Source organism: Oryctolagus cuniculus, chromosome 2 (assembly GCF_051225735.1).
Source record: "Oryctolagus cuniculus isolate XC-2025 breed Fujian yellow rabbit chromosome 2, ASM5122573v1, whole genome shotgun sequence".
Classification (NCBI taxonomy): Eukaryota; Metazoa; Chordata; class Mammalia; order Lagomorpha; family Leporidae; genus Oryctolagus; species Oryctolagus cuniculus.
Window position 1 is genome coordinate 187,218,471 of NC_142868.1, and position 22,921 is coordinate 187,241,391.

General features: G+C 36.8%; 1 protein-coding gene across 50 annotated transcripts in view; it reads left to right on the forward strand.

The window, feature by feature from the left end:
* PUM2 (pumilio RNA binding family member 2) overlaps positions 1–22,921 on the forward strand; it is a 94,946-nt gene that overhangs the window by 65,781 nt on the left and 6,244 nt on the right. For 29 of the 50 annotated variants that reach the window (XM_070069416.2, XM_070069418.2, XM_070069431.2 and 26 more), the window contains 4 exons: positions 18,503–18,770; positions 19,713–19,842; positions 21,127–21,255; positions 22,751–22,888. In XM_070069416.2, coding sequence (XP_069925517.1) covers positions 18,503–18,770; positions 19,713–19,842; positions 21,127–21,255; positions 22,751–22,888 — 665 coding nt within the window. Of the gene's footprint in view, positions 1–18,502; positions 18,771–19,712; positions 19,843–21,126; positions 21,262–22,750; positions 22,889–22,921 lie in introns of all 50 variants that reach the window. The other 21 variants (XM_070069412.2, XM_051840404.3, XM_070069423.2 and 18 more) reach the window with 1 other exon arrangement.

The following is a 22,921-nucleotide window of genomic DNA, read 5'->3' on the forward strand; positions in this document are numbered from 1 at the left end:
TTTTGTTGTGTCCTGAAGTTGAGCATTTAGAACTTCTGTTTAGGCTATACATTAAAATTAACCCTATCCGCAAGATTAGTAAATTGATAATTAGCTTTTTCCCCTCCCTGGGAAGTTTTATCAGGGAGATAACCATTTATTATGGAGGGTTTTGACATCTAATTAAAGAAACTTTTATTAAAATTAGATTTTAAAATTTTTAATTCTGATGATCTCACCTGAAACTGAAAATTTCAATTACTGACTCCTGTGTGTTTGGAAGGCTATGAATCAACTTGTAATTTAAAGAGTAATGTTCCTGTTGCAAACAGATAACTGTAAGTTAGAGATTATGTATGAACTCCTTCTTTCCCACCCCCTTCATAAAGGTATAGTTATTTTTTCCTAAAGCTCATTCATACAGAGTAAATGTCCATGTAACGTAGGTAGCTGTTGCAGTAGATTTGTTACTGCACAGTGAACTAGGTTTCGTTTTTAAAAACTGATTCTTCACATCAGATTCTGGACCTTTTCTCTTTGGAGGATGTTTGCTCTTACAGGACTTTGGGATAAATACAACCAATTCATTTATTCAGATGAGGTCTTTAGATCTGCGTTACAGCACTTTGATACAAATTCCTTCGTTTATCATCTGTTCTTCTTAGTCACAGGAGCTAGCTGCTCAGGTCCTGATTTTTGTTGCTATTCAGACATCACTCCTCCCTCCCCTATAATGCATGCCTTTGAAATAAATGCAAATTTGGAACAAAAAATCTAAGAATAGGCCTATCAAAATAGTTTCATGTTTTATTGTTAAGATTATTGTCGTGTCTTGTCATCTTTTCATAGGTAAGTTTCAGATTAGATTCTTGTTCAGCTGTTACTGCTTGTGTTGTGTGCTTTAGAGCCTGTATAAATAGCATTAATTACTGTTCTATTTAGCTTGCTTAGAAATTGGATATAAATGACTTTTTAAATGTCTGTAATTGCGGCAATCTAGATAATGTGCCTTTGTACTTTTCTTTAGACTAATATAAGGTTGCTTCACAAAGTTTGTGGAAAATAGAACCAGAAGATACTTATTTTTGTGCAAAAAATATGTAAACATATCAGGGAATCTTTAAAAAGTTCTTTGAAACTTATTTATGGATTTCAAACTATTTCTTTACCAAAGTAAATTTAACTTTTAATTCTGATTTTGCACAAACCTTTTGAAGTACCTTTGTATATGAGGGAAGCACCTCTTAGGCCAACAGTTCTGGATTACAGCCTAATATGTTTGAACCCATAGTTAACTGTAGTTTAGCATCAGCTTGGAAATTTAATACTTCCTTACATCTCTGATTGGAATTAATAATTATCTTGATATCTCTCATTTCCCTTCCCTTTTGTTCTAATATGACTGGCAACATTAATAACTAATAGATTCTGCCAAGTTCAAAATAACACAGTAACTAAGAGTAAGTATTTGATGCCGTGTTTAAAATGTGTCTTAAGACACCTTTGTTCCATGTTGAAGCTGGGTTCAAGTCCCAGCTCAACTTCTGGTGCCAGTTTCCTACTAATTTGTACTGTGGGAGGCAGCAGATGATTACTCAAGTGGTTAGGTCCCTGCCACCCTTGTGGGAGAACCATATTTAATTCATGCCTTTGGCCTACTCAGCCCTTGCTGTTGCAAGCATTTGGAGTGTGAACCAGCAGATGGAGGATCTATCTCTGCCTTTCAAATAAATAAAAATAAATTTAAAAAATAAAAAATTTCAGCAAATTGCATAAATTTGCCCTTCACATGCTGTTCATGAAAATAATCTATCCTGTGCTTTCCTGTAATTGACAGGTGCTGAAGACTTCCACACCGTTTGATCTAAATTAAGAATTTTTAAATTATTTATCATTTTAGTTTTTTTTTTTTAATGAATGAAATCTCAAGGCTGTTGGTAATTAAAATATCTGTGGAAATGGAATTTGCATGTTCATTTCTAAAGGCAATTTTATTCAGCTTACATATTAAGAATATAAAAGCAGCCGCGCCGTGGCTCACTAGGCTAATCCTCCGCCTTGCGGCGCCGGCACACCAGGTTCTAGTCCCGGTCGGGGCGCCGGATTCTGTCCCGGTTGCCCCTCTTCCAAGCCAGCTCTCTGCTGTGGCCTGGGAGTGCAGTGGAGGATGGCCCAAGTCCTTGGGCCCTGCACCCCATGGGAGACCAGGAGAAGCACCTGGCTCCTGGCTTCGGATCAGCGCGATGCACTGGCCACGGCGGCCATTGGAGGGTGAACCAATGGCAAAAGGAAGACCTTTCTCTCTGTCTCTCTCTCTCTCACTGTCCACTCTGCCTGTCAAAAAAAAAAAAAAAAAAATATATATATATATATATATAAATATAAAAGCATAAGGTAGAGGTAAGTTCTCTGTCTCCTTAGAATTGAGATTAATTCCTGGGTATTTTATTGTGAGATTTTAAGAAATGAACAGCATAAATGAACAGTTACAGTTATGTCAGTAGGCCTTGAGATCTGCATTCTTAAAGAATTAGTGAAGCATTCTAACTTTTTTAAAAACTAGTTCTTTTGTTATGCTCGTTTTTTGAGATTCACAGAAAATATCTAGTAGCAGTGTTCTATGCTGGCTTTCCAAAAAAGATGTTTCATTCTTTTATAATAGGTATTCAATCAATAAAGGTATTTTCAGCAGGATGACTAGTAGTCAATTTCTGGTTGAAAACCAAGTATTTCAGTTTATAGATTTTGAATGTTTATTGTTTATAGTAATTTAAAACATTTTTGTTTAGATTTGCAGCCGAGTTACTTTTCTCATACTGAGGTTTGAATTATGAAATAATTTTATTCATTCTAGTATATCTAAGAGATTGATTTTTAAAAGGCAATCATGATAATAGCATTATCATACCTTTAAAAGTTAATATTTCATTAACTCTTAACTTTCCTAATTGACTTAAATACCTTTTTACCATTGTTTTATTTGAATCAGGGTCCAGATAAGGTGATACATTGCATTTGTTTGATAATGTCTTTAACTTTTTTTTCCTTTACATTATTTGTTGAAGAAATTTTATCCTATTGAATTTTCCACACTGAATTTGTTGATTGCTTCCCCATGATGGTGCTTAACATGTTCCTGTCTCTCAGTTGAATAAAACTGGAAGTAAATTCAAAGGCTTTTAATCAGATGGTTGATGGGTGGGTAGGTTTATTTTGGCAAGTACTGCTGTTCTGTGTACTTTTTTTGTGTGTCTTTTTTTTTTTTTTTTTTTTTTTTGGACAGGCAGAGTTAGAGAGAAAGGTCTTCCTTCCATTGGTTCACCCCACAAATGGCCGCTATGACCGGCACTGACTAGAACCGGGGATGCCGGTGCCGCAGGCAAAGGATTAGCCTTGTGAGCTGCGGCGCCAGCCCGTTCTATGTACTTTCTGTTGAACTGTGTCAAGAGACATGTATCTGGTTGTCTCCACTGTGAGATTGCCAGGCTGATCCAGCTAATGGTCTTAGCAGTCTGATCATTGCCTAAATATTTCTTCAGCAAAATGGTGATACTCTAATGCTGTTATTCCTTCTTCCATAGTTAGTACCTGGACGTTTTCAATAAAGAAAAGCTTTCTCTCATCGATTGGAAGGTTTCCCTAAAAGGCAATTCATATAGAAATCTAGATAGTGATTGATTCTTTTCCATCATTTTCTAATGTTCAGAATAATTAATTGATACCCCAGCAACCTCTAAAAATAACTCGTGAGCTTTTTATTAGCATCATTCTCCATAAGCCAATAGATTTGCATGTTAGTTGGAATATTTTAGTCCATTTGCAGTCTGAGATGCATCAGTTTTATGCCTATTTTTGGTCCTAAAATTATACCATGTTTGACTTATGCATTTCTCCAGATTGGCTCCCTTGTTAGCTACTTCTTTTTAATAAATCTTTATTGTTTTTTTCTTTATTTATTTTATTTTTTGACAGGCAGAGTGGACAGTGAGAGAGACAGAGAGAAAGGTCTTCCTTTGCCGTCGGTTTACCCTCCAATGGCCGCCGCGGCAGGCGCACCACGCTGATCCGAAGGCAGGAGCCAGGTGCTTCTCCTGGTCTCCCATGGGGTGCAGGGCTCAAGTACTTGGGCCATCCTCCACTGCATTCCCTGGCCACAGCAGAGAGCTGGCCTGGAAGAGGGGCAACCGGGATAGAATCCGGTGCCCTGACCGGGACTAGAACCCGGTGTGGGGGCGCCGCAAGGCGGAGGATTAACCTAGTGAGCCGCGGCGCCAGCCTTACTTCTTTTTTTTTTTAATTAATTAATTTATTTTTTGACAGGCAGAGTGGACAGTGAGAGAGAGATAGAGAGAAAGGTCTTCCTTTTTCTGTTGATTCACCCCCCAATGGCTGCTGTGGCCTGTGCACTGCACTGATCCAAAGCCAGGAGCCAGGTGCTTCTCTTGGTCTCCCTTGCAGGTGCAGCGCCCAAGGACCTGGGCCGGCCTAGCTACAACTTCTTAAAAGTAGCACTTAAGGCGGGCACTGCGGCTCACTAGGCTAATCCTTCGGATCGGTGCCGTAGCAGCCACTTGGGGGGTGAACCAACAGAAAAAGGAAGACCTTTCTCTCTGTCTCCCTCTTTCTCTCTCACTGTCTAACTCTGCCTATCAAAAAAAAAAAAAAAGTAGCACTTAAATTACTGGAGGTTAGCAAAAGAACTGGAAAGGAATAAGAAAAGAAGATAACTTAGAATTTTAATCCTGAAATGCAAAGAGCAATATAAAAACAAAATTCTGGACTTCAAGTTCAGCATTGAATATTAACTAAATTATTTTCTTATGTTTATTGATCTGTAGAGATGAGATGTTTCATTAAATAATTCTCTGATCAAAGTCCACATCATTTTAAAATATAGATGGTTCCTAATTTAGGATGCTCCAACTTGTGATTTTTCAAAATTATTTATTCAGGCCGGCCCTGTGGCTCACTAGGCTAATCCTCCGCCTTGCGGCGCCAGCACACCGGGTTCTAGTCCCAGTCGGGGCGCCGGATTCTTTCCCAGTTGCCCCTCTTCCAGGCCAGCTCTCTGCTGTGGCCTGGGAGTGCAGTGGAGGGTGGTCCAAGTGCTTGGGCCCTGCACCCCATGGGAGACCAGGAGAAGCACCTGGCTCCTGCCAGATCAGCGCAGTGCGCCAGCTGCGGCGGCCATTGGAGGGTGGACCAACGGCAAAAGGAAGACCTTTCTCCCTTGTCTCTCTCTCTCACTGTCCACTATGCCTGTTAAAAAAAAATATATTTATTTAAAAAGTAGAACAACAGAGAGAAGAGGAGAGACAAAGAGCAAAGAGCAAAAGATCACCCATCAGCTGGTTCACTTCCCAAATGGCTACAACAGCCTGATCTGGGCCAAGCCAAAGCCAGGAGCCAGGAACTCCATCTGGATTTCCCATATGAGTGGCTGGGGCCCAACCACTTGGACCATCATTCACTGCCTTCCTAGGGAGCTGGATTGGAAGCTGAGCAGCTGGGACTTGAACTCCAATATGGGATGCCAGTAATACACTGTAATATAACAGCAGCCTCAACTTCTGATTTATTTGAGAGGCAGAGAGAGAAAAAGAACAAATGCATGTATGCCAGCTAGCTGCCCATCTGCCAGTTTATTCCCCAAATAAATGACCACAAAAGCTGGACTGGGCTGAGCTGAAGCAGAGAGCCAGAAATTTGATTCAGGTTTCCCACATGGATGGCAGGAACCCGATTACTTGAGCCATCACTGCTGCCTCCCAGAGTTTGCGTTGTCCAAAAGCTAAGGTCAGGAGATGGAGCCAGCCATCAAACCCAGGTACTGTCCAGTATAGGACATTTTTGACCTAACTGCTAGGTTAAAGGCCTAGTATGACTTAAAATTTGTTCTTTATTTTTACTTCACAGTAGTACACAAGCATATTCATCTTGCCAATCTGTTCAATACAGTATTCAATAAATTACAGTAGATTTTCAGCACTTAATTATAAAATAGGCTTTGTGTTAGATGATTTTTCCCTGACCGTTAGCTCATGTAAATACCCTGAGCGCCTTTAAGGTAGATTAGGCAAGGCTAAGCTATGATTAGTATAGATTAGTTCTGTTAAATGAGTGTTCTGCTTAATATTTTCAGATTATGATGGGTTTATAGCTTGTTACCTCATTGTAAGGTGAGGAATATCCATAACTCATTTCTTAGGAAGCACTTTGAGTATTTCCGATGTTATTATTCCACCTGGAGCTACATAGCTAGTTTCTCCCTTTTTTTTTTTTTCATTAAACTTATGGTGTTAGTGATTTCTGATTTAGTCTTTGTGCTCAAAAGTAAGTAGATTGATTTAGAACTTCTTAGGTGAAAAGCAGCATTAACAAAAGAGTACTAAAAGATAAAGTGAGCTTTAAACTCGTTGAAATTAGTTTATTGAAAAGTAGCTGTAAATTTGCTAGATTCATTATTTTCATGTATTCTGTATCAGTATGTTAGTGTGCTATAATTTAGAAAATTTTGTAACCTTTTTCTCCTAGTCACAGAAAATTTTATATTTAAGATAGGAGGATGTTAACTTTTAGGAACATTTTTCCTGTTTTAAGTAGGTGTCACATGTTAAAATTGCTGGCCTTCGGCCGATTTTTTCAGCTCCTTTTCTTAGAATGAAATGTTTGAGAATTAAAACAATTATGGCCAAGGGCTGTCTGTAACGTAGAAGGTTAGGCCTCTGCCTATAGTGCCGGCATCCCATGATGGGCACCAGTTCAAATCTCGGCTGCTCCACTTGGGATTCAGCTCCCTGCTAATGCACCTGGGAAAGCAATGGAAGGTGGCCTAAGTGCGTGGGCCCCTGCACCTATTTGGGAGACTCAGAAGAAGCTCCTGGCTCATGGCTTCAGGCAGGACCAGCCTCAGCTATTGCAGTTATTTGGGGAGTGAACCAGTGAATGGAAGATCTCTCTCTCCTCTTCTGTCTCTTTCAGCCTTTCAAATAAATAAATAAATAATTTAAGAAATATGACAAACTTGATTGTAAGGCTATGTACCATTTTCTGAATTATGTATAAGACATCTCCAAAATGCTTATTATAAAAACTGCATGAATTTCAAAAACTTTGCAGTAAGATGAACTTGCTTTTAACTGCATTTTTAAAGTTCTTTTGTGTTTGGTCACTAATAAAAGCAAAAAACAATATAAATTTTTGAAGGCTGTTTTTGAAATAACTATTTTCATTAAAGTAGTTAAGAATCCCTAATTGAATAGCATTTGATACTTTTCTAAAGCACTTTTATATTCATTATTTCATTCATCCTAATTGTTGACAGACAAGCTGAGTAATATGTCCATTAAAGATGAGGAAATTAAAGATCAGCTGAGCCTAAGACCTGTAAATACCAGAATTGAAGTTAGCATTTAGTTCTGAGCCCTGATGCTTTGCTTGTTTTAAGGAATCGAACAGTTTCACAAATTGTATATTATTGTAATAGCCTATCAGAAAATGCTTATTGCATTATAGCCTACGTTATGCTCTAAGATTGCCAAGCTTGATTGCCAAGCTTCTAGATCTTTTGCTTTGTTTTTATTCATGAGATATATGAAAGCTCTAGTCTAGGTACTTTTAAAGTCCAAATATGTTATCTACTCCATGATATAAAATATGTTGACCCAAGGTAGGCAGTAAAGGGACTCATAGAGCAACACATCAACTCTCAACAGAATATTATTTACAGGCCGGTGCTGCAGCTCACTAGGCTAATCCTCCACCTAGCGGTGCCGGCACACCGGGTTCTAGTCCCGGTCTGGGCGCTGGATTCTGTCCCGGTTGCTCCTCTTCCAGTCCAGCTCTCTGCTGTGGCCCGGGAGTGCAGTGGAGGATGGCCCAAGTCCTTTGGCCCTGCCCCTGCATGGAAGACCAGGAGGAAGCACCTGGCTCCTGACTTCAGAGCAGCGCAGTGCCAGCTGCAGAGCGCTGGCCGTAGCGGCCATTTGGGGGGTGAACCAATGAAAAAAGGAAGACCTTTCACTCTTTCTCTCTCTCTTCTCACTGTCTAACTCTGCCTGTCCAAAAAAAAAAAAAAAAAAAAAATTATTTACTATTTACATGTTCTCATGGTAACACAAATTAAAGCACTGCTAACCTTTCGATGTGTCTAAAAGTCTTTATTTACTAAATATTTTTAAATCATATTATGACTTTTATGGAAGAATTGATGATGTTTCTTCTGTACTAAAATTATTCAATCTTGGTGTTGCTACTTTTGTCACAATGAGTTTTGCCCATAGTTTTTATTTATTACCCTTTTATAACATTATCTGTGACTGTGATTATAATATAGTTATGATGATCACAGATTAAAGATTAGAAAATATCAGGTCTGATCTGTGGTTTGACTTCAAAGTCACTTGGAGCACTTGTTTAGAATACCTAGTACTACACAAGGAAGTAAACAGCTTGAAATGTATGGCAACAAGTTTTGCATGTCATAGTGATTGTGGAGATTCTGTTGGCGTTAACTGCCCAGCAGTAAGATGCTACACTTTGTTAGCACAAAAAAGGATTGTTCCACTGAAATTTCCTAACATGGAAAAGCACCAAATGGAAAGAAATAATTCCATTTACTCCAGTGTCACTCTTGGCTCTGTGAGTCATAAAGTCAGGATCACTACTTGTCATCTGAGCCTGTCATTTTGTTCCCCATCATCTCCTCCCATTGCATGTTTCCTCCCCCCCCCCTTCTTCCATTGACCCAAATTTTGGATACCATTATATATTTCAGATTTTTGAAGAAGAGCTTCTAGGATGAGAGGCAGAAAATAGAGAAACAAACCTCTTTTTCAATATGCTTTTTTCTCTTAATGTGCATTCTGCAGACTGGAACTTGTTTCTTTTAGTTTTTCTGGCCTTCATTCTGTATTGTTTACTGTCATTTTATTGTTTTCCTTTTTCTTCATTGACCCTACTTTTCACATTTGTTTTGACTTCACTTAGTTTTACCCCTTTGTTTTTCCAAGTCTTGAGATGACTTAAGTATATTGTTCAGAGTCCTAACCTTCAAACCTATTTCTCACAACATAATTTACCACTTTTATATCTGAAGAACATGTTCATGTGACTGTTTTGCTTTAATTATATGAGTCTTTTCAAAAATGTTATAGATGTCTATAGATTTATGTTAAAATTTTATCTCCGGTGTTACTGAAATAATTTGTAGTTACTACTAGAAGCTGACAGACTATTTATTTAAAATTTTTTTTTCTTTTAATTGAGAGACAGAGTTGTAGACAGAGAAAGAGGTCCTCCATCTGCTGGTTCACTCCCCAAATGGCCCAGTGGGCCGATCCGAAGCCAGGAGGCAGGAACTCTTTTTGGGTCCCCCACATGGGTGCAGAGGCTCAAGCTCTTAGGCCATTCTGCACTGACTTCCCAGGCTACTAGCAGGGAGCTGGATTGGAAGTGGAGCAGCTGGGGATGCCGGCGCCTCAGGCAGAATTCAGCCTAAGCCACGGAGCCAGCACCCAAGCTGGTAGACTTTTACGAATTTTTTTATTAATATACCAAGAATTCACTTGGGATTTATATTGTTGTACTATGTTTATAGGATAGGGAAACACAGAGTCAAAAAATATCTTAAAATACAGCCAAAATTGTCTCATGAAAGATTTGCAGCTTTATGCAAATCACTTTAAAAAATTTAAGCGGCATCTATCATGGCACTGAAAAGTTGTATATTCTGTGTAGAGAATATTTTCACATGAAACTCTTTACTTGTGACAAATCTAGGAATAATACAGCCAAAGAAGGACAACATTTTTGCACTGTAAACTAAAAAACACTGACAGAAGTTAAAATGACTTAAGTAAATGGAAGAGCATACTATGTTTATGGGTTGCACTCAGTATTATAAAGATAGCAGGTTTCTTCTGATTGACTTAGCCCTATCTCATGAGAGTTGTTGACAAGCTAATTTTTAAAATGTGATTGGACAAGCAGAACCAAGAGTAATCAAGGCAGTCTTAGAAAATGAAGTTGTAAACCTTATTATTTCCAGATACTAATTTAAGAAAGGTACAGTGACTGAAATTGTATTATTGTCACAAAGGTAAATAAGCTACTAGAACAGAGACAAGACCCAAAAATAAAGCCTGTTTATCCAAATGAGTATAAGTTAGATGTATATTTGAAGTGAAATTAGATGTGTATTTGACATCACACGCACACACAAATTTCATTCTAAAATTGACTGGTTACTGTCATGAAGTTAGTAAAAGGCAAAACAAAAACTTTGAACCCAAGTCTGTCTCACTTATTCTAGGTGTCATTCTGCTTCTTAAAAGAATGTTTTTATTTCTGTTTAATGTCCGCCTGAATAAATTGAAAGGATCTTATGCCTTAAATTTAGAATAGTTGTCAACTTTTTATAAAATTGCTGTAAAATATAATTTACTCTATGTGACTTTGGAAAAGTGAGTTTGAGTGTCAGTATATTGACTTCTTTGTGGTTTTTTTACTTGCTAACAATTGACCCACTATATAAATTAAATGTACTTCAGGAATCTCAAATTATTTATTACTAATTTCTGTGTTAAAACTGATCAGATAAGAATCTTCCTTATGTGAAGTTTTAAAGTAAGATATACATGGCAAATGTTATCAATTGCTGTTTTATGTTTATTTCTTATATAGCTTTTCATTCATCCAATATTGAATATCCACATACCAGACTCTGCCTGACTGGAAAGAGAAAAACATCCTCCCCATCCATAGTCATCAAGTTTGTAGGCAAAAACAGCAGTTAAATAATTGTAGTGCATTGCCTTGTAGCACTTTAATAATTCCATTCTGTAAAAACAGTGATACTCTTCATTGGAATTACTGTCTTTATTTCATGTTTTTTTCTGCCAGCTGTACCACTCACTGGCTTATATTAGGGTTGCATATAGGTTTATTTTCCCCTACTAGATTAGAAACAAAAGCCCAGATCTTTATCTACAAATTTAAAGCATATTCAGATCTCAATAAATGTTTGGATAGCTAAATTTGAGTGGTCTTGATTCTTGAATCTGTTCTTAGTCAAAGACACTGGCTGTTTTCTTTTTTAAAAACGTAAATCCTATGTGAATTGCTACAGTCCAGCATTGATTTGTTCCCAGTCAGTATGTTCTCTGAATATCCATTTTCTGAAATGCTTTAGGGCCAGAGGTGTCCCAGATTTTGGATTTTTTTCAGATGTTGGAATATTTACAAGTACATAATGAGATATCTTGGGGACTCAAATCCGAACACAATAATGTATTTGTTTTAAATATATGTAACCTGTGCCTGTGTTTTAACTGTAACCTGTCACATGAGGTCATATGTGGAATTGGAGCATTTCAAATTTTTGGATTAGGGATGTACAACCTATATTATACTATAAAAAGGAAGTTGTATGATGATCAGTTTTGAGGATTTTGTTTTTGTGTATGTGTGTATACTTTATAAGGCTTTTCTGGGTTAATTATCACAGTACTCCTCGCCCAGCTCAGCCCTTTTCTCACTGCTATTAACAATCCCATCAAGAGAGAAACTAAATGTGCCCATGAAAAATTATCTAACCAGTATTCATCATTTATGAAGCAGACCTTAAGATTGTATACATTCTTTTTATTAATCATAGTTTGAGAAAAATCCCAGCTTACACAGTTTTTCTTAACCTAAATCAGGAAAGGCAACTAGCCATGAAATCTCAGCAGGAATATTCAAAAGAAGATGCAGCTGTAGTTTGGTAATTTCTCAGTTATCAGCATTATTATCCAAAGAAAAGAATTCAGATCAAATCTCATAGGAGATTTGTGATAGGGAAGTATTTTTGCCCATGTGTTAAACACCTAGTAGAAACTCGCCCTACAGCTTACTCTTAGTCTGAAGACTAGTTCATACATTAGATCTTAACTTGTTTATTAAATATTTTCTGTGTTGACAGCCTCCCCCCATTTTTTTAAGTTTAAACACAAGTCTAAATAATAAAGTTTCTTAATTGATTTTAGAGTAGAAACAACAGATTTTTACTTTTTATTGTAGAACTTAGTTTGTGGTTTGCATCTCATGTTTGTCTACACATAGTCATAAAATTTATACTTTCAGAGTTACATGCTTGTCATGTTTATACTTTTGATACTAGCCTATTAAAATTAACTGGAATAGTATACCTTTAACTGTGCTCTTTGCTTTTGAAACTCATTGTAGCCTCAGCTTTTCCCTTAATAAAATGTTTGTGTATTTATATAGCAAATAAGTAGTTTCAATTGTAGTTAGAAAAATTTAATGAAATTTATACCCCAAGCAGTTTCAGCCATTTCCCAGATTTAAATGTGGCACAGGGCATTAACTGTTCTTCATGAAATATAGTAGAGATTATAACTGAAAGTCTGAAGCAAATTATTTAGACATAATAGTGAAGAAAATTATCTGATCATTAGCTATCAGAAGGTGTTAGCTATCCTTCCTTGAGTAAGCTTTTTAGCTTCTCTAAGCTTGTCTCACAAGTATGATAGAGACATATGTCTTAAGAGTTAAGACGATGGCACTCGCATATAGCAGCACTATAGTAAAGTATAATAATGTACATACTTGACAGTTTAGGAAAACATAAAAAGATTTTTTTTAAAGATTTATTTATTTATTTGAAAATCAGAGTTACACACAGAAGGAGAGACAGAGAGAGAGAGGTCTTCCATCTACTGGTTCACTCCCCAATTGGCCGCAACGGCCAGAGCTGCACAGATCTGAAGCCAGGAGCCAGGAACTTCCTCCAGGTCTGCCACGTGGGTGCAGGGGCCCAAGGAGTTGGCCCATCTTCTACTGGTTTCCCAGGCCATAGCAGGGAACTGGATTGGAAGTGGATTAGCCGGGTGTCAAACTGGCACTCAAATGGGATGCTGACACTGCAGGCAGTGGCTTTCCCCGCTACACTGCAGCGCTGGTCCTAAGATTTCTTCTTTAAATGCAGTGTATACATAAAAAACTATAAAAATTTGAGGAAAAATAGCCCTATACTTTTGAGTCATTTATATGTTGTCTTCCTGTAACCTTAATCAGTTGTAATAATATTTTTATGTTTCACTATCTTCCTTCATTTACTATTTGTATGCATGTACTATGTGTTTAAATATATGTAACAATAAGTATTCCATGCTTTTAAAAAGCAGCATTTGTGTTAGTTTTCTATGGCTGCTCTGACAAATTAGTAAAAGGTGGCTTCAAACAACAAACTTGACTCCTTTCATAGTTTAGAGCAGGTCCTAGTGTAGGCAGTGCCATGCTCTAAAGGCTCTAGGGGACATTCCTTCTTTGTCTCTTCCTAGTTTCTGGCAGTTGCAGGCAATTCTTAGTGTTCCTTGGCTTGAATATGCATCATTCTGGTCTCAGTCTCCATCATTACATAGTGCTCTGCTGTGTGTCTCTGTGTGCATTTTCTCTTACAAAGGGCACCAGTCACTGCATTAAAACTCACCCTAATCCAATACAGCCTCATTTTACCTTACTGCATCTGCAAAGATCCTATTTCCAACTAATAGCACATTCACAGGTACAGCAAGGGACTAGAGCGTGAGCATGTTTGGGAGGAAGGACACAGTGCAGCCCTGTATAGTCTGCCCTCTGATTCCACAGGTCAGCACACAGCAGCTCAGCCGATTCGGTAATGGGTACGCAGACATTAGGCACATAATAGAAAAAGCACAAGTGAATCAAAACATTTTTTAAGTAATTTTTTGGGAGGACATAGCTGTAGATTAGCATTATATGCAGAATTTGCCTATCATGGAGTCTGATAGAGTGTTTGATAAATAATTGCCTTATTTAAAAAGTTACTGTATACCAGGAGGATAACAAAGCCATCTTAATATGTGTATAGTAGGTTGTGTTAGGTTCACAGATTGTTGCTACATGCCATGGACCCTCAAAATCTAGTATGTAAGATAGCTATTAGTATTTAGAAATATATTTATAAAACAAGATTCCAAAATGGTAAGTGTGCATAAGGAGAAGTACTGCTCTAAAAGTTTTTTTCTCTTACCCAACATTGCAATCTTCCTACAAAGCCAAGAACCATGTGGATAGGTGTAGTAATAAAAGTCAAACTGTCTATGGCAGCTAAGAGTCTCCTGTGAGTTCCAAATGCTTTTCATGAAAACTGAGCAGAGGAAAAAAATACTGAAGCAAAAATGAAACACTATGTGAGCATTTTTTATGAGCTAAAAGTAATGAAAGGTAATGCCAGAAAATAGACTGTCCTCATTTAGGCTTTTCCCAGCTGCTCACCTGTGCCATTGATTTGGCCTACCTGGAACTACTTGTCTCCCATTATCATTTTCCCATTTATTGAGATTCCTTGAACATTGTCTTCTGAAACACTCTACCTGGTAGGTTTGAAGGACCCCAGATTGACTTGAATTGCTGTTTTTATTTTGAAATCAGTTAAGTGGCAGCCTGTTAGTAAATGAAGCCAATTATCCTGATTCTAATTTATTGGAAAGAGTCTAAGAGTCTTCAGACTCTTAGAATAGCCTTCAGCTAATTTTTTTTTTTTTTTTTTTTTTTTTTTTTTTTTTTTTTTGGAGAGAGTTACAGACAGTGAGAGGGAGAGACAGAGAAAGGTCTTCTGTCTGTTGGTTCACTCCCCAAACGGCCGCAACAGCCGGAGCTGCGCCAATCAGGAGCCGGGAGCCAGGAGCTTCCTCTGTGTCTCCCAATGTGGGTGCAGGGGCCCAAGAACTTGGGCCGTCTTCTGCTGCTTTCCCAGGCCATAGCAGAGAGCCAGGTGAGAAAAGGAGCAACTGGGACTAGAACCGGTACCCAAGTGGGGCGCTGGCCCTTCAGCTAAATATTTAAAAAATAAAAATTGTTCAGAGGGGATAATTCAGGGATGTATTTTTTAAAAATATATACAAATCTGATAAGTTGAAGAGTTACTGTTCCAAACCCCAAGGGGATGGAAAATAATAAAAAAAAAAGGCTTGATCAGATTTATTTTGTGGTGGTTTCAGCTGTAGTTTTTCTCAATGTTTTTGAAGAACATTTTTAATTTCTTTTTTTTTAACTGTTTATTACTTATTTTTTTGACAGGCAGAGTGGACAGTGAGAGAGAGAGAGACAGAAAGGTCTTCCTTTGCCGTTGGTTCACCCTCCAGTGGCCACCACGGCCGGCGCACTGTGCTGATCCGATGGCAGGAGCCAGGTACTTATCCTGGTCTCCCATGGGGTGCAGGGGCCAAGAACTTGGACCATCCGCCACTGCACTCCCTGGCCACAGCAGAGAGCTGGCCTGGAAGAGGGGCAACCAGGACAGAATCCGGCGCCCCGACCAGGACTAGAACCCGGTGTGCTGGCGCTGCAAGGCGGAGGATTAGCCTAGTGAGCCGCGGTGCTGGCTACATTTTTAATTTCTATTAATTGAGAAGGATTCTGAAACAATAGACTTCTCAAAGAAATTAACAAGTTTTATAAAAAAATTTTTTTCGTAAAATGTAAGCTGTTTGCCTCCATTAAGTTATCATAACTGACCTTAAAAGATACCAATGTAAATAACATTGAAGGAACAGAACGCTATGACCTGGTGATTTCTGGCCCAAGACTCTTGGCTATCATATCACATCACTTTTGGACCCTGATCTCACATAGAACTGTTCTAAGTGTCTTTTTCAAGTAGTGATTAAGAAATGGTTAATGGTACTGGAGACCAAATGATAAACTAGAAGGAACTGTTACTTTCCTTTAACACATGGGGTATAGAAATTTAGACTACCAGCAGTAGAGGCGTGAATATGGATAACCTATATGTGTGGTTTTAATTGTGGCATGCCTTCAGGCTTATGGGAAAGCTGCAGAATAGTTTTTTTTTTTTTTTTTAAATCCAGAATGCACTTCACCCAGATTATCTAAATGTTATCATTATAGATTTGCATATCATTCTCTTCCCCTCTCTTTATCCCACAGACACATTTTCTTTTGATTTTTTTTTTTTTAAGAATTATTTTACTGAAAGAGTTACACAGAGAGAGAAGGAGAGGCAGAGTGAGAGAGGTCTTCCATTCTAGTTCACTCCCCAAATGACTGCAACCGCCAGAGCAGAGCTGATCTGAAGCCAGGAGCCAGGAGCTACCTCCAGGTCTCCCACGTGGGTTCAGGGGCCCAAGGAGTTGGCCCATCTTCTACTGCTTTCCCAGGCCATAGCAGAGAGCTGGATCGGAAGTGGAGCAGCCGAGACACGCAAGATGTTTCTTTCTTTTTATTTATTTATTTATTTTGGACAGGCAGAGTGGACAGTGAGAGAGAGAGACAGAGAGAAAGGTCTTCCTTTGCTGTTGGTTCACCCTCCAATGGCCGTACCGCACTGATCCGATGGCAGGAGCCAGGTACTTATCCTGGTCTCCCATGGGGTGCAGGGCCATCCTCCACTGCACTCCCTGGCCACAGCAGAGAGCTGGCCTGGCTTCGGATCAGCGCAGCACTGGCCATGGTGGCCATTTGGGGGGTGAACCAATGGAAGGAAGACCTTTCTCTCTGTCTCTCTCTCATTGTCCACTCTGCCTGTCAAAAAAAAGAATCAAAAGAGTACCGAGACATAGGACAGATTTTTGTTGGATATTTGGTAGGGTACTTTGAAAGTAACATATAAAATTAGCTTGATAATTTCCTAGGATAAGTATGTATTGAATTTGGTGTGAAAATCTTTTAAGGATAATATTAAGCCTGATATTTGAAGTGTCGGTAAGCCATGGCAGAGAGATAATAAAGGGTAGAAGAAAACAGCTAATTCTAAAATTTGTGTGAGAAGTAGGTTTAAAATAATGACGTAAAAACCTGAGAGGGGTGTACTTTAGGCGGATTCTATAGGTTTTTACCATACAGTGACATAGTCTAAATGACTTAAAATTAAAGGTATAATTGATGTGTGTATATAAAGAGGTTAAAAGGATAAGCTAAATAATTCCACCCTAAAGAAAGAGCAAGGATGTTAGAGAAAACCTAGTGGCAAAGTGGGATGTGATAAGGTAACCAACTGTAGTAGTGGTAAAAGTCACTTATATCATACTGTTAGAGAATCTAATAGGTGAGTAGTAATTGTGAATAGTTCATGGGGCTGTATGAGCAGAAATACTGGGAACTATAAAAGGATTGCTGCTAATGATGAAATTATTCAGTATTAAAATTTTGAGCTCTTTCACATTTGAATATTTCATGGGATGCTAAGATAAGTTCAATAGAACTGAAGCAAAAAGTTGATGTTAGTGATTTCGGTATATTGGATAATTTGTTGAATTTTTAGCAGGACACTCTAGAACTGAACCTATGTAAAATTCATGCTCTTTAGTTTGTCAATGAGTAAATATTGTACGCCTGTTCACCGTCAGACAATGGTCTAGGCTCCAGATACCTCCTAGCATGTTTATGAATGTAATTTGATGGCATGTAAATTGGAGAAGGGGCTAGGGATTCAAATAAATGGATAATATGCTGTAAAATGGGAAGGTCAATAAGGAAAACTAAAGCCAGAACAATAGAGACCCAAAAAAAAGGAATGTGCTAACCCCTTCACCCTCCAGGATTAAACTGTTTTGCTCCCTGTCCTGTAATTCTTTTTGGCCTGTAATGCCGCTGTGTAAATTGGCACTGACAGTGTGTCCTTGGAAGCATCTATCCTATGGCCTAGATTATTTAGATAGCACTTTACGTAGAGTTGGGACATAACAACATAAAGCTAATGGTGGATCTTGTTTTGCTGAGCTGTTAAATCTGTTTCACAATTGTCTATACATTTTTCTTTTTTAAAAGGACACTGTCAAGTACTTATAAACTGCTATGTGTAATAAAAACAATTTTTCCTGCATGTATTTTTTTGTTTGTTTCTGTTGACTGCCCTCTCATCTGCTTGTTGGAATGGGACACAAGTCAAAGAGACTTTTTGTTTGTCTTAAATGATTAAGGCTATTTACTACTATTTCTTGTCTGCAACACAAGAGTACTTTTATGGCAATTTTTTTTAATTTTAAAATCTTTTTAAAATAGTGTATAACAGATTTGATATATCAAGTTGTGGATTTTTTTTTTAATTTAAACAATCATTGGGTTAGCTAAGAAATGGTTTGTTTTTACAAAGAGTATACATGACAATGTATTTTTAATATATCCCCCAAAAGTATAAATCTGTTTGCTGGCTACTTATAGCTTGCTTGTAAACGTAACAAAGTTTTGTTGATGGTTTCAGTGTTCTGGTATTTCTATGAGTGCATATTAATTGCATTGTAACTAAGCTGCTGAGACCAAACAGATTGATTTTCTCATGTTTTTCTAGTTTTTTTTTTTTTTTTTTTTTTTTCATAAAACCACATGTTACTTATAGGTGCAAAGTTTTCCTTTCAAGTTTTAATTTCCAGTCATAACTACTAAGAATTCTTAGGGGGACTATTTCTTTACTGACTAAATTTATAGTTCAATGAAATTTTGTCGAAAACATTTGCTGACCACAGCTGCTTTGTTGTAGGAGGACTGACAAATGGTAGTGGTCGCTATATCTCTGCAGCACCTGGAGCAGAAGCAAAATACCGAAGTGCTTCAAGCACTTCCAGTCTCTTCAGCTCCAGCAGCCAGCTCTTCCCTCCTTCTCGGCTTCGATATAACAGGTCTGACATTATGCCTTCGGGCCGCAGTAGATTACTCGAAGATTTCAGAAACAACCGCTTCCCAAACCTTCAGCTTAGAGACTTGATTGGACATATTGTTGAGTTTTCTCAAGACCAGCATGGTTCTAGGTAGGTAATATGATTCATGATCCTTTTCCACTTCTTGTTGCTTTGAAGATTGCTGCCTACATTTTTCTTCACTAGACTGTGCTTATCTGCATTCAGGTTTTTCACAGTGACAATAATTGATGGGAATACAGCCTTCATATTGGATTGTTTTTATTATATTAGCTCTGAATTACATTTGCAAATTTAAGTGTTACTGATGTATGCTTTTGTGTTGCTTTACGTTTTAGTAATCCCTGTGACTAGCTGGAAAATTTCACATATGGTATAGGAAAATTTGATAACTTTTAACATTAAGCATATATTATATGTAATACTTGAAAGGTGTGTTAATTAGTACTCTCAAGGTAAATCTTAGAAAGGGAACTAGTAGAATTTATTAAATTTGAAATGTTTTCTGTTGATGGTTTTAAAATAAACCTGAAATTTTAAAAAATAAGCATTAGATTAGGTAGATATATGCAAATTTTATTTCCCTATAATTGAAAGTTTTTAAGAGTAGTAAATAAACTTTGTATCACTTAAAATGACTAAGTTAGTAATTCATTTGTTTGATGCATTTTCTTTCTAATCATTAAGTTCTAAAAATATTCAGTAAGTAGCATTGTATATTATGAAAAATAAATGAATGGCCAGCAAAATCCCTGCAATCTCCTTTTTTCATTGATTATGATGTAACAGAAGCATTCTAAGAATAATTAAACATTTTTATGTCCAGAGATTTTTTATCAGTCTAGTTATTTTAAGGTATTACAAAGAAATGCTTCATGTAATTTTTGTCTTTTTTGTTACAAATTACATGCCTAGCATATAGTTTTTTAATAGCATTTCTGGAAATATTTTGTGTTTATACATGAGGGTAACATTTCTTAAGTAAGAGATACAGTTTTTACAGACCTTGTTTTCAGTTTACTGTCATGGTCTTTAAAATTTTTTCCCACATAGATTTATACAGCAAAAGCTAGAGAGAGCTACTCCAGCTGAGCGACAAATGGTATTTAATGAAATTCTACAGGCAGCCTATCAATTAATGACAGATGTTTTTGGAAACTATGTTATACAGAAATTTTTTGAGGTAAGCACACATGCATGTTTGTATATCCATCTAGTTACATGTACATTGACAAGAAAAGCTTTGAAAGTTGGGTAATAGTCATTTTCCTATAAAAACATATATAAACCTGGGAGAAAATATTTGCATATCATATGTCTAAGATTTTTATATCCAGAATATATAAAGAACTTCCTAAAAGTCAACCACATAAAGACAATGTGATTGAAAATGAATGAAAGATCAAGAAATGTTAGGTAGACATTTCTCCATCAAAGATAATACATTAATCCATAAAAAGGTGCTCAACCTTCTTAGTCATTATGGAAACACAAATCAAAACAACAGCGAGATACCACTTTACATATACTAGACTGTAATCAAAAAATTGGAAATTATAGTGTGAGTGAAGATGTGGAAAAATTAGAAGCCTTGCACATTGCTGGTGGGAATGGAAAATTTTGTACCCACTGTGGAAACAGATCTGTCTTCAGGACATTAAACTCAGTGATAACAAGCCAGAGAAACACAGAGACAAATGCAGGGGTCCACCTGTAAGTGTGTTTTATTCAGTAGTTAGCAACTTAGCTTATTTTTCGTCTAAAACTACTGTCTGTGTTGTAGCTTGACTAAAACAGATTTGCTCCTCAGTTGTATCAGAATACAGTTTGAGAATTACCTGGGTGAAAGAGTTTTGGCAGTCTGAGTGTAGGTCTTAGAGGTTAATATAATGAAGATGAAGGGTTTTGTTAGAAATGAAGAATAAAGATGTTTATTTTAAAGGGGAGGGGATGGATTTCTGGTATAGTGGTTAAGATGCTGCTCGGGACATCAGCGCCCCGTATCAGAGTGCCTGTGTTAGAATCACGACTCTTCTAAATTCTAGCTTCTTGCTAAGCACACTTTGGGAAGCAGTGGAAATGACTCAAGTAGTTGGGTCCCTGCCACCCACGTGGTTGACAGAGATTGAATTCCAGGCTCCTGGCTACAAAGTCACCCAGCTCCAGCTGTTAACAGGCATTTGAGGGGTGAACTAACAACTGGAAGATTCCTTTGTGTCTCACTCCCTCACTGTCTTTCAAATAAATAAGCTTTAAAATGATTAATACAATAGTATCGAGATAATACGACTTGGAGGGGAAGTATTAAAATTATCATTGCAGTCAACTCTGGGTCTTATTTGGCCTTTTTCTTAATGCCTCTTCCCTACATAATTACCCATGGGTTATTGTAAAAGTAGATTCAGTAGATGTAGTATCTTATTCAAGTTCAATAACGTAATATTATGACACTTTTATTTTCTGTCAGTTTGGGAGTTTGGATCAAAAGTTAGCCCTGGCTACTCGTATTCGTGGTCATGTTCTGCCCCTTGCCCTGCAGATGTATGGCTGCCGTGTTATTCAAAAAGCATTAGAATCTATTTCTTCTGACCAGCAGGTAATTGTAAGTTAAGGCAAAATTTTTCTATTAGTTCATTCAATTTTTTAATTATTATTTCTGCTTTATCTTATAATCTTGAAATGAAAGGGTTTAATATTTCCACAACTAGTTGATAATTTTTTAATCGGTATCAATTAGCACATTGCTAATTACAAGTTATAAAGCAGATCTTTGATCTTTTCTATCCATTTCCTTTCACATCTATTCATTTCTAAATAAGGGTATTTAATATGCACTATGTGATAAATGGAATCTCAAGTGTTTTTGCTATCAGAGGCTTATTTGTGAATTTTCTGTTACATCAGAATGCATTTTACAGTTCAATTTCCAGTGTCTATTTGGGTTATATCTAATGTTTCTATTATAAAGAATAGTTTTTTAAACCAGTAGCATCTCTATATGCCAGTTAAATACTTGTATATATGTATATACACAATTACATAATTTTTTAAAAATATAACAGCATAAAAGTAACCTAAAAAATTCTTCTTTACAATTCTGAAAGAAAATAGAATACATAAAATGAAATGAGAAATGTGTGTCCTTTGATATAAAGTCTAAATATACATTCATAAAGGATTAATGCTATTCCAATCATATATTCAAGGGACTTTTCTTTTAACTAATCAAAAGTAATTTGTAAAATTATTTAAAATGCTGATTCACCACATTTTTACATGGATTCTGTGAATCAACCCTAATTAATTAAAGGGTTTCTTGTATGAGCTAAAACGGACTTAATATGAAATTTATAACACTAAATAGATACTATTTTATGTATATGTGATTCATATATTACAATAAAAACATAGTAAATGAAGGAAATAAATATATCTTAAAAGGTAATGGTAGTTAATAAATTTGGAAAAAGATTGGAATTGATTTGTATAATGTTTCAGAATTAAAAATAATAAATGAATAGATGGATATAGATGTGTATACATTAATCAACATTAGAAATTTGTAAGGAAATACTTTGATTTCTCTGGCGGAATTCCTGAGTGTGGGAGTAATTGGAGGTTTATCTCAATGGAGAAATATCAACATAGCCCATAAGTACTTGAGTCCTTACCCTTTGCTTGCACTTGATAGACACATAAAGCCATTAAATGTGATTTTTTTTTTTTTTTTTTTGAGAAGAGACAGTGCTAAGTGAGGCAAAAGTGTAGCATTCTCAATTAGTTTAATTGGACACCACCTGAGAAAGGTTGTTGGAAAGTGTAGTTTAAATATGGCAGATCATCATCAGTAGGTTATTAGTATCTCAGCACATCACTTACCTCATAATCTGTATATGTTTCAGTAATTCTCAACTTCAATTGCTTTTGCTAATTATTCTTCAGGGAGGAAAATTTTAACCTTTCATATATTAGAAAAAAATGCAAACAGGAAATGATATTATTTAGTATACTTTTGTGCCTGTTTCATTGTTTTTAATTTTAGTTTGTTATTTGATGAGGTAATTGTTCTCATGAGCTCTCCTCTTTTTCAGAGTGAAATGGTAAAGGAGCTAGATGGTCATGTACTCAAGTGTGTGAAAGATCAGAATGGGAACCATGTTGTACAAAAATGTATTGAATGTGTTCAGCCACAGTCTCTACAGTTTATCATTGATGCTTTCAAAGGACAAGTAAGATTGATTTTTTTTGGCTTCTAATTTGTT